Source organism: Anomalospiza imberbis, chromosome 26 (genome assembly GCF_031753505.1).
Source record: "Anomalospiza imberbis isolate Cuckoo-Finch-1a 21T00152 chromosome 26, ASM3175350v1, whole genome shotgun sequence".
NCBI classification, from domain to species: Eukaryota; Metazoa; Chordata; class Aves; order Passeriformes; family Viduidae; genus Anomalospiza; species Anomalospiza imberbis.
In genome coordinates, this window is record NC_089706.1 from 3,600,623 (window position 1) to 3,617,868 (window position 17,246).

At 52.3% G+C, this 17,246-nt stretch overlaps 1 protein-coding gene across 1 annotated transcript; it reads right to left on the minus strand.

Annotated features, from left to right (window-relative positions):
- Positions 1-1,751: 1,751 nt before the first annotated feature.
- On the minus strand, positions 1,752-16,278 carry SLC26A9 (solute carrier family 26 member 9). Its single transcript, XM_068173235.1, has 20 exons — positions 15,932-16,278; positions 15,175-15,314; positions 14,883-14,993; positions 14,439-14,614; positions 13,251-13,415; positions 12,584-12,736; positions 11,804-11,886; positions 11,395-11,542; positions 10,631-10,744; positions 10,127-10,204; positions 9,525-9,620; positions 7,290-7,396; positions 6,717-6,786; positions 6,536-6,628; positions 5,995-6,111; positions 5,146-5,463; positions 3,920-3,974; positions 3,399-3,544; positions 2,562-2,639; positions 1,752-2,025 (listed from the first exon to the last, which is right to left on the minus strand). Exons 1-20 carry the CDS (start codon positions 16,054-16,056, stop codon positions 1,978-1,980), a joined length of 2,421 nt encoding a protein of 806 aa, XP_068029336.1. The 5' UTR covers positions 16,057-16,278; the 3' UTR covers positions 1,752-1,977.
- Positions 16,279-17,246: the final 968 nt, after the last annotated feature.

Here is a 17,246-nt window from a genome sequence, read left to right on the forward strand (position 1 = left end):
GATTTATCCCAGCTTGCCATGGCACAAACTGTCCCAGGATGCCAAAGACCAGATGGGAACAGCCATGGTAATCCTGCCCCTGGGTCAGCAGAGGATGACGATGATTGTTCACACATTCTTTATTATCAAAAAAAAAAAAAAAAAAGAACGAAACCAACATTAAATTAAATAAATTACAAACATTTCTGAGCTGGTTATACATCATGCATTTACCAAGTAAGGCTTCAGAGCCAAAACACATCAACCTCACTGTTACTTAAGAGCAATAAAGGGAATATTTTTACTGGAAGTGAAAATATTTCACCAGCGTGACTTTGACCTCCCCTAATTCTATCCCCAGGCACTTGAGAATTATGACTTTGGCCACATTGTGCCTCCAGCAGTGGCATTTACCTGCTGGTGTTACATTTATTGCCAGAACTGACCCAGAATTTGGCTCCAGAAATGGGATTTCCTTCTGCTTGGGTCATGATTTGCAGGAGAGCCACTGCTGCTCCTTCTGAGCCATTTCTCGTGACATCCCATCCGATTTCTTGTAGGAAATTCAGGAAATACAACCTGGTTTATGCCTCTGCTCTGAGGATTCCTGCATTTGGCCTGTCAGACCCCAGGCTGGGAAATCAACCTCCTGTGATGAATCCTGAATGTAGAGCTGGGAACTGGAACTTCCTTCTTTTAATGTGATGCCACCTCAGAGACCCAAAAATATTGATCAGGACAGTTTCTTGATGCTGTGCACCAATTTCTTTGTTGCCTGTCTTTCAAAATTAGCACTTTTTAAAAGGAGCACTCGGGCAGTACAAAAGGCCATGAGGAATCACCCTCAAAGATAATTAGGAGACTTAATCTCTTGCTTTCACCTTCTAAAACAAGCTATACATGGAGATTTCTGGAGAAACCACTGTTGTCTAAGATTAAAACAAGTAATAACCATCAGCTAGTGGGAGTTTTCTGCCCTCCTTTGGTTTTATTATTCTCCTGCACCACATAATCAGAAACTGAGGTAGAGAAATGGTGACTTGGTTATTGAGATGTTCTATAAAACCAAACTGGCAGGCTGCTGCTGTCGTTTCCTTTAGTGACTGTCTAGCAAGGATGGTTCAGGAAGCTTTATTTTCCTTAAAAATGAGACATCTGGGAGCTGCAGGAAAGCCCCACATTCTCTGCCCAGGAAGCCTTCAGCAATCAGCTCAATAACGTCTGTGTGCTTCAAAGCCATACGCTAAAGCTTGCTTATATTTGTAATATTTTGGAGTGTTAAAATAGAAATAGCATTTTAAAATAGAATCTGTTTTCATGTACTCAACCCACTGGGCAGGCAGGATAACGTGCACATGACAAGGAATTCTTCTTTCTGAGAACGAGCCTGTCCTATTATTAAGAAAAAAATATATGTATTTCAGAATTTAGCCCTTCTGAGAGAGTCCTGAGGTCTTTGGGGTGTCAGAAATCCAGCACTGGTCCGAGGCAGTGTTTTTTGGGATGCTGGGACACAGAAGAGGAGAGGCAGAGACACGCAGGGAAATTCGGGGGTCAGTGCACATCAGAGAGCAGCAGCAGCTGGCAGAGCTGCACTGCCACGCCTCGTGAAGCAAGCCCTGAAAGGCTCTCAGCGTTTGCTTGTGTTTCACTCTGCGGGGGGAGGAGGGAAAGGCAAGGAGCAGGCTGCCCAGGTGATGCAATTCCAGCGTGGGCAGACGGATGGTGAGGGACAGAGGGGCGGCTGAACGCCCCCCGAGTTCTGCAATCCATGAGATGGCATCTCCTGAGCTCCTGCTTCCCCAGCTGGCTCTGCCTGCTCCAGAGTCCTTTGCTCTGAGTGCCACGAGCAGAGCAGGGAGGAGGGAGGATTTGGCAGTTCTGGAGGGTGATGGCCTCGTGGCAAACCCGTTGTGTCCCCAGGCAGAAGCGCAGCTCTCCACGGAGGGGTGGGACGGGGGAGTCTCCTCTGGAGGGTTTGCCTGCTGCTCGCTGTGCTCACAGAGCTGTCTGGGTCTCTGAGTGGAACATGCTCCCAAACATCTCCTAAAGGGCACAGGGGATGAGCAGGGTCAGGGCTGGCGCCAGAGTGACACAGCTCGGTGTCATTGTCACACAAACACCCCCAGGAGCTCCAGCCCTTCTCCATGCTTCCAGCCGGGCATGGACAGCACAGGGAAGGGCAGCCCTGGAGGGGATCTCCTCCCAAGGCCCACATGTGGGTCAAATTGCTGCAGCAATTACAAAGCCTGTGCTGAAAATCTTCACTGGTGACTCTTCTTTTGGGCATGAACCAAACTTGCTTCTCCAAGTTCCCCCCAGTGTGTGAGACCACAGGTCTGGCTGAACCTGAGCTGTGTGGCCCAGAATGATTGAAGGACTCCTCTGTGGGGTGACCTACCTGTCCTCATCCAGCTCCTTCCAGAGCTCCTCGAGACAGGGATTTAAAATTATATTTGCAATTAACTTTCCGAAGCACTGCAGTTACTTGCAGATGATTTCCCATCCAAACAATCCCAATTAGAAGTTCTGATTTCTGTCTCACAGCCATGGCTGCAGTGACCCCTGGCACTACAACTCACCTCCTCCAGGTTCTTGTACTCTGCACTGCCCTCGTCCACAGACTCGTCATAGATGGAGAGCTCTGTCTGGGTTGGCCTCTGTGCAGGGAAGATTTGAGTCAACAAATTAGCAGAGTGCAGGGTCAAAAGGAGTGAAAATAATGACTAAGCCAGGCCTAAAAGGTGACCCATGGTCCAAGGGAAATGCCCAGGAGAAGGGGCACAGGAGGAGCCCTGCTCCAGGTGTTTATCTGCGTTTCCCTATTGCTCTAGTTTGATAGGAGATACCTTAATTCCTCCTGAGGAGATAACTGCTGCTACTGGTGCCAGCTCCTGCTGGCACACAATAAACCAACCCCTGTTTGGGGACAGAGCCTGTCTGATGCTGTGCCACCAGCATGGGCCACATTCCTGCCTTGGAATTCCTCCTGTTCTCCTCCTACCAATGGAGCACTCATGGATGCTGGGACTATTCCAGCTGCAAGAGCTTTGTCTTCACTTCTTCATCACTGAGGGCCAAATTCTGCCTTTGCCTGTTCCAGCCAGCACCAAACTGAGGGCACAGTGCTGGAACAGCTCTCCTGGCTCCTCCAGGCTGGCACAGCACTCATCTCTCAGCCAAGGGCTTGTGTAAAACTTTGACACTTCTGAATTCCCATGGAAATCCATTCCATCCCAAGGTGCTGGGCCCATACACAACAACTGGAATATTAAATAATTTGCTGGATTTTGGCCTTTACCACTTGAGAGAAACATGAAGCTTCTTTAGGTGCAGTAGCAACTTGTTATTTTTTCCATTGTGCTGATGCAGCCTGGAAGGCAAACAGGAGAATCCCGTGGGCTGGGGAGCAAATTTACCTCTTCCAAGATGGGCGGGTGCACAAATTCTCTGATACTGGCCAGTGCAAACAAAACAGCATCGTGGATGGTCAGGAAGATGTGACTTCGGTCCAGGCCTCCTTCCTCAAAGACTCCCCCTGTGCTGATGTCATTGTACACCTGGGCTGGAGAAAGGAGACAGCTGAACGAGGAGGAAAGCAGAGGAGGAATTCTGTGGCTACTGGGGTCCTCTGAGCTAAGGCAAGGCTCAGAAGAAGCAGGTCTGCAGCAGAAATGAGTGTGGGGATCTGTTTTCCTGCATGCTGAGTGTGGAGATGTTACAGCTTTATCACTTCCCAAATGAAAGCACTGATTTCACACACAGAGAACAGTGATTCTCTTTCCTTTCTTCTCTTTTCTCCTTTTATCTGTTCTGGCCCGGTCCAGCAAAGGACTGACATCTCACAGTTTGAATAAAGAACAGAAAAGGATCTGCTGTTTGTCAGGAGCTCAGAAATGGGGGAAAATCCCATGGGAATGTGTTCTCTGGGGATTCTTACCATGCACATTTGCCAAGAACACTTTAATGCCAATCTTCTGGTAACTGGAACACAACTGGAAGGGATGAGATGGGAGAGAGAGGATTAAAAACACTGCTGCTCCAGCTTTGTGTTTATGCATAAAGACTTTTATCAGCTCTGGGGCTGAAGGAGAAAATCAGAGATGCAGAAGAGGAAAAGCCCCACAATTGGAACACAAACCCTGTGAGGAACCACTGAGGGAGCTGGGGGTGCTCAGCCTGGAGAAAAGGAGACTCAGGGGTGACCTCAGCACTCTACAGCTCCTGAAAGGTGGCTGTGCTCAGGTGGGGTTGGGCTCTTTCTCCAGGAACTGACAGAACCAGAGGACACAGTCTCCAGCTGCACCAAGGGAAATACAGGTTGGATATCAGGAAGAAGTTTTTTACAGAAAGAGTGATGAAGTTCTGGAATGGCTGCCCAGGGAGGTGGTGCAGTCACCACCCCTGGGTGTGTTTAACAAAGCCTGCATGTGGCACTGGGTGCCAGGGTTTAGCTGAGGTGTTGGGGCTGGGCTGGACTCGATGATCTTGCAGGTCTCTTCCAACCCAGTGATTCTGTGAATTCTGTGGATAGTGCAAGGTGCCCCCTGCGTGTCCTTGGGGTGCAGAGGGTTCAGGAGCTCCCCAGGCCGGCTGTGGGGGCACCGAGGATGGGAGTTCAGAGAGCTGGAGCCTGCCCTGCCCTGCTGGGGCTGGGCTTCCTTTTCCCCCACGGGAACCTCGGGGTCACAGCGGAGGTGACAGCGACAAAAACAGCGAAGCAGCGTTGGGGAGGGGAGGGGAGAGGGCTGAATTCTGCTCCTCCTGAACCTCCCCTGGCTGGGGCTCTTTGGGTTTCTGCTGCTTTTGTGGTTGCCAGTTCCTGCTTGCACAGCCACGGCAAGGCTACCCCTCCCTGCTGGGTTCAGCCACAGCTTTGGGGACATCTCCCCAAACCCTGGGACAGCCACAGCTTTGGGGACACCTCCCAGGACTCTGGGTCCCCCTTGTGAGGCTGTGCTGGGACAAGGGACAACCAGAGCTTTGGGGGCACCTCAGAACTCTGGGTTAGTCACAGCTTTGGGGACACCTCAGAACTCTGGGTTAGTCACAGCTTTGGGGACATCTCAGAACTCTGGGTCCCCCTCAGATGGAGCAGAGCACGTGAGGCTGTGCTGGGACAAGTGACAGCCACAGCTCTGGCTGTGTTGGCAGCACAGAACTCACCTTGCTCAGCGCTTTTGTGCCCATCAGGTCCACAAAACACACCCCGCTCATGTCCAGGATGATGGTGTGGAAGCTGATGTAGGGCGGTGCTGTCAGCACAGGGTCGGTGTCTGCCGTGGGCAGGACGCTGAAGGTGCTGCCCTGCAGGGTGGTGCTGCTGCCCAGCTCCCCGGGGCTCTGCCCTGGCCCAGCCCCGGGGCCAGGAGGGCGGAATGTGATGTAGGAGATGCTGGCACCGTTAGCAGTGGTCTGGTTGTTGTTGGTGTCTGTTGGAGAGGCACTCTCAAAGTCCTTCTGGAGCTCTTGCAAAGACAAGGTCTGCGGCAGGGCAGAGATGCAGAGTCAGGGCAGGGCACAGGTGGGGTCCTGGCGGGTGACTGCACCTCTACCCACTGATATTAAGGGTTTTAGTCTGGACTAACTCCAGCCTGGCTGTCCCTTCGGGCTGGACTTAGGATAATTTACATGATCCATTTATTTCAAAATTGCTCAGCATTGCACAGGAAATAGGGCTGGGGTGACTGAGAAATGGGCTTTGAAGGGGCACCTTGGGGCTGAACTGCTGACACAGCCCCAGAGAAAGAGGCCAAAGTTGCCTGGTTTCTGCAGATTGTTCCCCATGTTCCCATTCCAGCCTCCTCTACAGAATCCCAGCCATTCCCAGTTCTCCTGCACCTTCAGGTTTGGGGAGGAATGAAGATGTAGGCGGGGAGGAAAGGGGATGAGAGGTGGGAAATGTGGCCAGGAAAACAGTGCAGGAAATCCTGTTCAAGAGGAACTGTTTGATGGGGACTTGGGGTCGTTCTCATGGACAGAAGGACCTTTTTGGGAACTCAGGAGCTGAGTTACCTTGTTCTCCTTCAGTAGGAATTTTGGGAGCTTTGCTCGTGGTTGTGCTGTGCCCTTCCCCTGCTGTTTCACAAATTTCCTCCTGGCCAAGTACACCTTGCCAGGATCCACCCCTGTCTGTGGGAAAGAGAGATTTTTTTCCTTAAAAAGTCTGTTCCAAGAGTCAGGAGCTGCTTTTCCTTCCCTGGCATTTCCCGGCCTGGGGCACCAGCTGGGTGCTGGAGTGGGGTGATCCTGATGGCATCCAAACATCTCCTGGAACTTGGGGAACCTGCACATGCAGGGAGAGACTTGGAATAGCAGGATGCCCCTGTTTTGGCAGAGCTTGGAGGAGGAACCGGTCAGGATTTGGGCACAATGTCTAAAATGAGCTCTGCCAACAGCCCTGAGGATCAGGGAGAGGAGGATTGAGGAGCAGAGAGTGGATGTGACCATGATTCATGATCACCCACAGCTTAATTATCCCCATGTAGCAACACAGGAGAGAGCAAGGGCGGTTTGGGACTGGCTTCAGGCAGGGATTTGTTAAGGAATTGCTCACCTTGGCTATAATTTTCTCCCGGAATATCTCCGAGTTGGCGAAATACAGTGGCGAGCAGTAGGTGATGATTTTAATCCCTTTAACTTCATGGACCTGCACCAGAGACAGGAGCTCAGAGCAAGCCTGGGCAGCAGTGGCAAAGAACAGCATTTCCTCTGAGGATGTTTTATCTGCAGCTCACCTTGTTGTAGGTTTTGGGGTTCTTGTAGATGTCAGTGGAAGTCACCTGGCCCAGGGCAGAGCCGTTGCGGCTGCAGAAAAGAAGGGATCAGCGTTAGGGGAAAGAAAACTGCTTCTGCTTCACATTCCATCCCAGGATTTGAACATTTGCTTTGTGAAAACTCTTACATTTCACCCCTGCAGAGTCTACAGAGCAAAAAAAAAGAGTCAGTATTTTGAGATGCCAGACTGGGAAATATTAAGAAAGGGCTTTGATGGATTAAAAGTGGTGAGAAGACCTCACACCAGGGCCCTGCACACAGACAGGACTCGCTCTTTTTGTGAGCTGGGAACTGTGTGGGGTGAAGCAAATACCTTGAGGCTTCCCCTTGCCCTGGGATGTGCACGGGAGCGGGAATGCAGGCACTAAATTGGCGCCTGCCATTCCTGTTTGCACATTCCGGGCAGGACACCTGCACTCCCCGGGGCTCCTGCCGCGCGTTCCGCGGGCCAGAGGTCGCTTCTGAAAAATCACCCGTCCCTCCTTCTGCCCCTGGGAGATCTCCCGTGGTTCTTGGGGCCGTGAAGTACTCACAACTGGGTGTGGAAAACCACGACGAGCACGGAGAATCCCACGCCCACTGCCACTCCGTAGGGGAGGCTCAGGAAGAAAGCGGAGAGGAAGCTCACGAGCCAGACCAGCTGCAGGGAGAGAAGGGGGAGAAGAGCTGAACCATGGGGGCATGGATGGGGAAAATGGATGGGAAAAATGGATGGGAAAAATGGATGGGAAAAATGGATGGGAAAAATGGATTAAAAAAGGGATGGAAAACTGCATGGAAAGAATGGGATGGGAAAGAATGGGATGGGAAAGAATGGGATGGGAAAGAATGGGATGGGAAAGAATGGGATGGGAAAGAATGGGATGGGAAAGAATGGGATGGGAAAGAATGGGATTAAAAAATGGATGGGAAAAATGGATGGGAAAAATGGCTCTGTGCTGCCATCCCAGACTCTCAAACGCTCCCAGGTCAACATGAATAGGCCAAACCCTGACTTCTGCAGCTGTTCTAATGCTGCAGTTGCTGCATGTTTTAGAGTGAACCGTCCTTGCTGGGAAGTTTGCCAGGAGCCCCAGTTTCCTTTCAGCCATAAAAGCAGTCGGGGCGTTTCTCCACGGCTGCTCGAGCGCCCACTCCGCTCGTTCCATCCGAAAACAATCGGCCTGGCTCGTCAGGAAAGGGCTCCTGCAGACCCCACCATCTGCTGCTCCCTGCTCCAGCCCCGAGCAGCTCCTGCTATCCGTCAGAGCAGTTCAGAAAAAATCAGAAATTGCCTCTCTGAAAACTGTCTGAGCACCTACTAGAAATGGCCTGAACACAGAGAGGATTCAATAGCCAGGTGTGAGCGACAAGACAAAAACCTGCCCCACTCCAGCTCAGAGCTCTGCCATTTATCATTTTTATGTGTTAGCACTCAAGCATTTCGCTCCATATGAGATCAGTCCTGCCCTGCATTCAAACATCCCCTCTGAAAATAATTATCAGGCTGTTTTAATCCCATCCTCAAAATTAATAAAAAGTAACTTTGACCTTGGATGAATAAGGGTAACTTTGATGACTTCAATATCTTAATTTATATTCATTTTGTGCATAAATGGCAAGGAAGGGCTTCCATCCATCCATCCATCCATCCATCCATCCATCCATCCATCCCATCCATCCCATCCCATCCATCCCATCCATCCCATCCATCCCATCCATCCCATCCATCCATCCCATCCCATCCATCCATCCCATCCCATCCCATCCATCCCATCCATCCCATCCATCCCATCCATCCAGGCTTCATTAGAATTAGCTGGAATTAGCTGTCCTGAAACACAGCCAGCATTAAGGTGATGAACACCAATGATCTGACATCACCCAGGAATGGTGCTCCCCATTTTGGGACAGGACACTGAATCTAGTTCAAATTCCAAGGAGATTAAGGTCAGGGGAATCCCGTTCACTCCATTGGCATCTGCCAGGATGTTCCTCAGGCAGCAGCATGCATCTCCACTCAGTCCACGCTCATGTCTGCCCAGGATTTGGGGTCTCTGAAGCCTGTGGGGTCCATCTGTGCTTTGGTAAAGGGGCAGCAGCTGAGCTGCCAGAGCCCACACACCTCCCCTCTCACCCCACAGCAGCAGAACCCATTCAGAGATGTGCCCAAATTGATAACGCAGCTCTGTTCCAGCACTTGTTTGAGCAAGATTTTGGGAAAGCTCTTCATGGCTGTGGCCAGCCCCTCTGGACTCCTGATTGCCCCGATAAGGGGGTTTGTCGGGCCCTGGCAGGATATTGGCTCCGTGTCCACACACGGCACTCAGCCGTGGGAGTCCTGTTCAAACACTGTCTTTTTATGTCAGACATTTCCAAATTCCGCTCTCACTCCCCCGCCACCCCCTGCCTGGGTTTATACATCAACCAGTGCCTGGAGTCCTTATCACTCTGAAGGGCTCTCCTCACCCTGGAGGGCCATTGTGTGAGTTTTTAAGTCATGACTCCCAGATATTGAGCAGGGCCGGTTTGGCTAGTTCTGGGCAAACAGGCTCCGCACTTGATTGGCATTTAAACACAGCAGGTAAGAGTTCAGGCCTCTCTGATATGTGCTTTGAGCAGCAGCGTGCTCAGCTGGGCAGGACAGGCAGCACCATCTCACCAAGAGAGCCAAACCCACCTCCTGCAAGGGACTCATAACCCCAAAACCCCACAAGAGACGTTTTTAGGGTCTGTCCTGCGCATGCTGCCTTGGCCAGATGATGCCTCCTGCCACCCCAGGCACTCACACAGTCCAGCTTGCTCTTCTTCCACAGGTAGAAGGGGTCAGCCAGCTGCTTGAGGGAGTTTTTCAGGTTCACAGCGATGAGGGCTCCCAGCACAGACTGTGGAGGACAGGGAATGGTGTCAGCCAGGACCTAGATGTGCCACGTTTGGCAGTGGATGCTTTTCTGCAGCATCTGCCTGCCTTGGGCCAGTCCCATCACAAGGGTGATGCTCACAAAGATCTCACTTGGATCTGAGCACGGTCATTTGGATGATTCTTTCATTATAATTTGCATTATAATTTCATTATAATTTACACTTATATTTGCTCAGAGAAATTGTGGCTGCCCCATCCCTGCCCAAGGCCAGCTTGGATGGGGCTTGGAGCAACAGTGAAAAGTGTCACTGCCCATGGCAGGGGTGAGGTTTAAGGTCCCTTCCAACCCAAACCAGCCTGGAATTGTGTGATTGTGTGATTGTGTGATTCCAGACAGGTCCCCAGGCCAGGAACAAACTGTCCCATGCTGCTTTTTGCATCAGGGTTTTTTGGAGCGAGGCTGTGTCTGTGTTTGGGTGTGGAGAGCGGGTGTTGCAATGGCTCTGCCTGCACAGATGTTTGTGTTACCTTTGGAAGAGGCTCGAGGTAGATTCCCAGGGACAGCATTGTCACCATGACCACCAGAGCCACAAAGAAACTTGCCACCTGCAAAGAGGAAAGAAAATCACTTCTGCAAACATCAGGGCTTCCCAAAGCTCCCCTGGGTGTAGTCAGGGGCACAACTGGGCACTGCAGAATTTTATGGGAGAGGATGTTTGCCTCTGAAAACAGGCAGGGGTTTGCAGATCTCACAGATAACCCCAAACTCCTCTCACTGCCAGTCCAGGGAGCCAGAGTGGGACTGCAGGCTGAGAGCTCTGCTTCTGTGCCCAACCCAGAGAACCAAACCAGGGAACAAAATGGGCTTGGGGAGGGAAGAAATTCTGCTTTAACAGCAGCAGCCTGAAGCACTTGTGTGTGAAACTTCTCCAGAGCTGCTCAGTCAGGCTGGCAACACGTGGCAGCTACAGCACTTTGGGATCCAGAGGGAATGGAGAGAGGAGAGGAGGAGGAGGAGGAGGAGGAACTAACTTGGGATTTCGCTCCTGCCCCATCCACGGCGAGGGTGACAGAGAGAGCACAGCAGATCACGTGGATTTTGAAGAAGGATCCAAAGAAGTTGCTGCAGCCCAGGGCCAGCATTTCCTGTGGAGATGTGGAGAATGCCCATCAGAAAGGACATCTGCCTTTCCTGCTGACACATGGCAAGAGAGCAGGGGCCTGAGGCTGGTTTGTGTGGGCAGGGCAGGCTCTGGGTTCCCTGCAGTGCATCCCAGTCTCTTTCCTTCCAGTAAGATCTGGGATAGAACCTGGTGTAGCGGGGAAACCTGGAAGCACAATTCCACATAAACACGTTGTCATCTGTTGACACACTCAGGGCAGGGCTCCATGTGGTATGTGTGGCTGTTGAAAGCTGCCACTGTGCCAGGGATGACAAAAGAGGATTATTTAATGTCCTGCCTCTCAGAGTATCTAGGTGACACACCAGGAATCCAGGTCTTTCTCTGCTCCCTGAGAAGTGCACGCACCTCACCGTGCTTCAGCAAGCTGCCAAAACACTGAGTCTGGAGGGGAATCAAGGCAGAGAGCCCAGCCCAAAGCTCCTTTCCCTCTTCCAGCCTCTCTCCAGCCCACGGGACAGGGCTCTGCCGTGTCCTTTTGCCCCCCACATGGCACAAAGCCACGGAGCCTCCTCGGGAGCAGCACGTCTGCTCTGAGCCCAGCACGTCTGAGCTCTTCCCTTCACGCCTGAGAGCAAAGGCAGCAGTCCCTGGCTGCCCCAGCCCCAGCAATACCTGGTTGGGGTCCACGTCGTAGCCATGCTTGGCTGCCAGGGTCCTCCCCATGGCCAGGTTGATCACGTAGCCCACGATGGCAAGCGAGAAAGCCGTGCCCACCATGTCCTTCCACTTGCTCACCAGGGGCAGGGTGGGCTCTGGGAACCTGCACGCAGAGCACAGGGGAGAAGTCGTGGCAGCGCTGGCTGGGGGCTGGGGGGGTGGGTGAGGAGCTGGAGGGCTCAGCAATGACACGGTCCCTGCCCACACTCCAGAGGATGGGGGTGGTTGTGTCACAGGGCACGCTGACACTCCTGGAAGGGGACTCTGGCATTGCAGGGAAGAGTGAGGTGTTTTCCAGGCTGGAGGAGGAGGAGGAGGAAGGAAAACTGTCTGGAAGGTGAATCAGACCTGCACAAGCACTTACCCCATGCTGAGCTTCCCCACTATTGGCATGCCATACTTGTCGGGCATGTTGAAGCTGCCGGAGATTGCGGTGGCCACGATCACCTGCAAGGACAGGGAGAAAAAGAGCTGTGAGCTGGAAGAGCTGGGCTGGCTCACAGCATGAACCCTGCCATGCTCCCAGAGCTGACAGAGCAAAACCAGCACCGAGTTTGGGCTGGGGAAGGCGAGGGCAGTCCCAGCAGGGGTTATTCTCTTCCCCCTCAGCATCACCAGGATGCAGTGCAGGGATGAGCATGGGGCTGGCCCAGTTTCTGACCCCAAACCATGTGGGGGCTGTGTCACAGTCACTGTGTGGCTGCTCTACATGGTGGCCCTGCTGAGAGCAGCAGTGTCCCGGGGCTGTGAGGTGAGGAGATGTCGCTGTTGGACATGAAATTAGCACACAGAAGCTTGGGAAGTTCAAAAGAGAAAAAGACTCAGCTTTATTCAAACATCTGGTATTTATAGAATTCTAAAGGTGATGGTGGGTTGGGGGATGGAATTACCACCTCTCCACCCTCACTGGTCCAAAGATCAATCAATCATTTCTCTCTACCCACAGAGAAATATGTAAACTACTCTATTTCCACATGAAATTGTGTGGGAACTCTGACTCTCAAATATGTAAACATGATCAGAAAGCTAAAGAAGTTTTATGAGAACTTTAAAGCTTTCAAAAGAGCTATAAAAGAAAACTTAACACTTTAAAAAATCAGGGCAACATCGGGAGGCTCCCGGGGACAGCCCCGGTGTCACTTACGATGATGATCTCCATGGGGATGGGCATCCGGATCTTCTTCATGTACTTCAGGTTGAGCTCCTTGACGACGATCAGGAGCACAGCGCTGACCAAGGCATAGACCAGGGAGGCCAGGTTGGTTTGGGGCAGACCTTTACAAATGTCAATGAATGTCTGAAGGGGAGACAAGAGGAGAAGGGGTCACGGCGAGCCAGACAGACACTCTGGACAACATGGACAGAACAACAGACAGCACTTGCTACCACAATCAACACCCTGAGACGTGAGCAGTGCTGAAAACCCTCTGCTGAGGGATCAGCCCCCAGCCCTGGGCCTGTGCTGGTGATTTAATGCAGTTCTGGCTGCATCAGCACAGGATGCATCCATGGAACACACAGGAAATCCCAGGAATGGCCAAACCTGCTGAGAGGAAACCTTCCTGCTGCTAACAACCCTGCAAGACTCCTGCTGCAAAGCAACACAGCTCACGCCCCACCCCGCCACCAGATCCCAGTCCCATTTCATGATTCCTCATTAAAACCACGCAGGCAGGGCTCAGATAACGCTGCTGGGGCAGGGATTCCCCTTCCCCCAGCCCTTTCCTGCTCTCCTGGGCCCCGTTTCCCTGGCAGGGGCGGCGGTGCTGCCGTGGTGGGGGGGAAGGTCGCTGTGCAGAGCCCCCACTTACGTAGACGATAGCTAAGGGCCCGGTGTAAGACGGGACTGTCAAGCCGAAGACGTACTTGAGCACGGAGATGAGGATCTGCAGCCCCGCCGCCGTCATGAAGCCCCTGATGAAGGACTCGGACAGGTAGATGGCCACGAAGCCAAACTGCAGGAAGCCCAGGCACAGCTAGGGTGGGACAGAGGAGCTGTGGTCAGAGCAGTGGCAGCCCCCTGTGGGGCAGGGTGATGCTCTGGGAGAGCACACACAGCTCTCCCACGCACATCACGGGTGTGCTGGGGCAGGGAAGGGCTAGGAGTGCCATTCTTGGATTGTCCATGTAGAGAATTCCACCCCAAGACCAAAAATCCTCAAAAATCTCTATTTCGAGGCATCATCCGCTCCCACTCCGGGCTAAGAGTGCCATTCTTGGATTGACTATGTAGAGAATTCCACCACAAGACCAAAAATGCCCCAAAAATCCCCAAAGATCTCTATTTTGATCCATCATCCACCCCCACTCAGGGCTAGGAGTGCCATTCTTGGATTATCCACATAAAGAATTCTACCCCAAGACCAAAAATCCCCAAAAAACTCTATTTTGATCCATCATCCACCCCTACTCAGGGCTAGGAGTGCCATTCTTCGCTTGTTCACATAAAGAATTCAACCCCAAGACCAATAATCCCCCAAAATCGCTATTTTGAGGCATCATCCACCCCCACTCCAGGCTAAGAGTGCCATTCTTCGATTGCCCACATAGAGAATTCCACCTCAAGACCAAAAATCCCCCAAAATCCCCAAAAATCCCCCAAAATCTCTATTTTGAGGCATCATCAACCCCCACTCCAGGCTAAGAGTGCCATTCTTGGATTATCCACATAGAGAATTCCACCCCAAGACCAAAAATCCCCAAAAATCCCCAAAAATCCCCAAAAATCCCCAAAAATCCCCAAAAATCCCCAAAAATCCCCAAAAATCCCCAAAAATCTCTATTTTGAGGCATAACCCACCCCCACTCCGGGCTAAGAGTACCATTCTTGGATTATCCACATAGAGAGTTCCACCCCAAGACCAAAAATCCCCAAAAATCTCTATTTTGAGGCATCACCCCCCCAGAAGCGGGGCCTCCTCGAGCACCTGCCACCACCACCTGTGCTCCAGGGAAAGCTTGGCTCCCAGTGAGGGTCAGGGACACGGCAGAGCCCTCACCTGTATGATGGCTGTCAGGCAGGCCAGGGTGGCAGAGATCTCCAGCCTGGCCGCCTCCAGGGCCGTGCTGTTCACGCTGGTCTCGTTGGTGGTGTGGTTGAAGTACTGGAAGTCCGACTCGGGAGCCAGCTCATTGCAGATGTTGCCAACAATAATGCTGATGACAGCAAACGTCCCTGCAGACAGCACGGGGAGGTCAGGAGCTCCCTCTGGGCAGAGCCCTGGCCTGGAAGGCTCCTGGGCAGGTGGGGCTGTGCAGAACGAGTCACTCAGCTCCCCCCTGCCCAGCCCCACGGGAGGTGGCACAGGGTCATTGGGGTGACATCCTGCAGTGCAGCCAGAATCTGCGGCCCCACAGAGCCCTGGCAGAGCAAACGTCCCCGTTCTGGGACACACCAGCATTCCCAGCCAGCATTTTACTGCCCTGAGCAGGCAATTCCTCACCTGGCACCATCTGATGGATGCCCCCGAGGAAGAAGTAGGTGAGCAGGGGGAAGAAGGAGGAGTAGAGCCCGTTGACAGGAGGCAGATTGGCCAGGAGGGCGAAGGCCATCCCTGCAAAACACGAGGGGCACAGGCAGGGAAATACAGGGATCAGCAGGGTGGATGGAGAGCTTGGGGTCATCAGCAAAACACAAAACCCCTCCCAACGGGGCACCAGCATCACCTGCAGAGCTTTACTCGAGCTGGCAAAGCGCTATTCCCTCTTGGACAGGCAGAGAGGGACGCCGCTCACCTTGTGGCACTTGGATTGTCCCCGCACTGATCCCGCCGAGGACATCGGGCAGGACGTAGTCCTTGATTTTGTACTTGGGGAGCCACGCCAGTATTGGGAACAGGTGGAAGAGGGTGAGCTTGAACCTGGAAGCTGAACATCTAGAAGGGAGATAAAAAATGAAAGCAAGTGTGAAAGGTGAAGAATTTGAAAATGAAAGAAGGGAGGAAGCGAATGAGCTGGAAGCAAGGAAGGATCTTCCTAGGAATGTCTCAGCCTTTCTCCCTCACCAGATTCTGAGCCCTCTTTTTCCTCTATTATTGCCTTCCTTTCTCGGAGGAGTGGAGATAGATTTCCAAGAAGGTGATCATCAGGGTTATTAACCTTTGTTAGCATAATTATAAGCCTTTCTTTAAGGTGGTATTGGTTTCAACCAGAAAGCTGAGAAAAGGAAAACCCAGCTGGAAAGCTTAAAAAAAATAATCCACATGTGCCTACATCACCAATTGTGCTTTTTCTACTATTAAAATAAAAAACCCCTTGGGAAACAGGACCCCAAATCCCAAATGCACTCAGTGCAAACTGTTCTGCTGAGAAAAGAGCCACCAATTTCATTTTCTTCAGCCCAATTTGCATTTCTCCCATACCTTTCATCCATCAAACCCTTGAAAACCACAGTTCCCCAGGATAAAAAGAGGATGTGTATTCCCAGGTCTGAATTATACCCCCCCCAATTCCTGACTAAATCTGGTTTACATTCTACAGCATTCCCTGTTACCTGAAAAGGTTTCTCAGCTTCTCCCCGACAGGGTAAGTTCTGGTTTTCTTCTCAAACTCCTCGTCGAAGAGGCTGACAGAGTAGGCAGGACGTTCGATGGCATAGCGAGGCCTGGCCTGGCTCATCTCTGGATCATTTGGATTTTTCCCAAAAAAAAAAAAAAAATTAAAAAAAAAATTTAAAACCCCAGAAAGAGCAAAGCCAAGAATGTGGCTGGAGTTGGCCCCACCTGCGCTATAACACAGCGGACACCTCCAGCGTCTGGAGCCCTCCCCGAGCTTATCCACCCTAAATAGTTTCCCCTTGGCAGAGAGGCAGGTCCTGGGAGTGGCTTCTCCCAGCTCCAGGGGCTGCTGCTGCTCCCCGGCCCCGGAGCTTTCGCAGCTCTTCGGAGGTGATGCTAATGAGCGATGCTAATGAGCGATGCTAATGAGCGGTGCCGTGCGAAGGGAGCCGAGCTCGGCCTGGCTCGCCTGGCAGGAGGGCAGGGATGCTAATCCCGGCTCCGGGAGTGCCTTTTTGCCTCGGGCGAGGCACTTGACCTTTCCCATGGCTCGGTTGCACCATCGGTGGCGTTGGCAAAGCTTCGCCAGGCTGGTTGATACTGGCACCGGGATTGAGGGCTGGATCACCTTCCGAGGTGTTCCTGCCACACTGCCCAGCCTGTCCAGCATTCCAGAGCCTTCCCAATCCTCGCTGGCCGTGGGTGAGTGCCCGGTTTCCTCTAGGAAGTGATGCTCGGGGAGATAACTGTTGCTAACTCATGTCAGTGATGAAGATGCCAAAACATCCCGGCAGACCAGTCCTGCCCGGTATCTGGGTCTCACCAAAGGGATGATGAACTTCAGACATCCCTGATTTTACCGTGCCTGGGGAGAGGGGAGAGTCGCCCCGAAGTGGCCGGGCTGGGAGGGGAGGGAGGAAGTGGTCAGATATACACCGAGGATCTCGGTAATTATTTGTGTTTTGGCGTGTATCTCAGCGGGTCATTGCCCAACACGGGAGGAGAAGAGGGGGTGGGAAAAGCTGGTGATTCAGGCAGGAGAACGCATCGAGAAGCAACATCCAGGTTGCTGAGAATTTACGGAGTGATCTGGATGTGCCAGAGCCTCCCCTCCCCTCTCTGGGCGCTGCTGAAAGTCAGGGCACACCTGGACACCGAGATGAGCAAAATGTCCTTCCACAGGACTGGTGAGATGCCTCGGAGTGGAGGACAGGAGGGGATTGTAGCAGGACAGGGCAGGAAGGAAAGGGTGATGCAGGGAGCCGAAACTTTGGGGAGAATTTAGGTCAACAGAATCATTATGCAAATAGA

Excerpts from the sequence above, each read along its gene's own strand:
- SLC26A9 (XM_068173235.1), bottom strand. The coding sequence starts at position 16,056 with ATGAGCCAGGCCAGGCCTCGCTATGCCATCGAACGTCCTGCCTACTCT. Across the intron at positions 5,464-5,994 it reads TCCTACTGAAGGAGAACAAG|ACCTTGTCTTTGCAAGAGCT; the intron begins GTAACTCAGCTC and ends GCCCTGCCGCAG. Across the intron at positions 3,545-3,919 it reads GTTCTTGGCAAATGTGCATG|CCCAGGTGTACAATGACATC; the intron begins GTAAGAATCCCC and ends TCCTTTCTCCAG.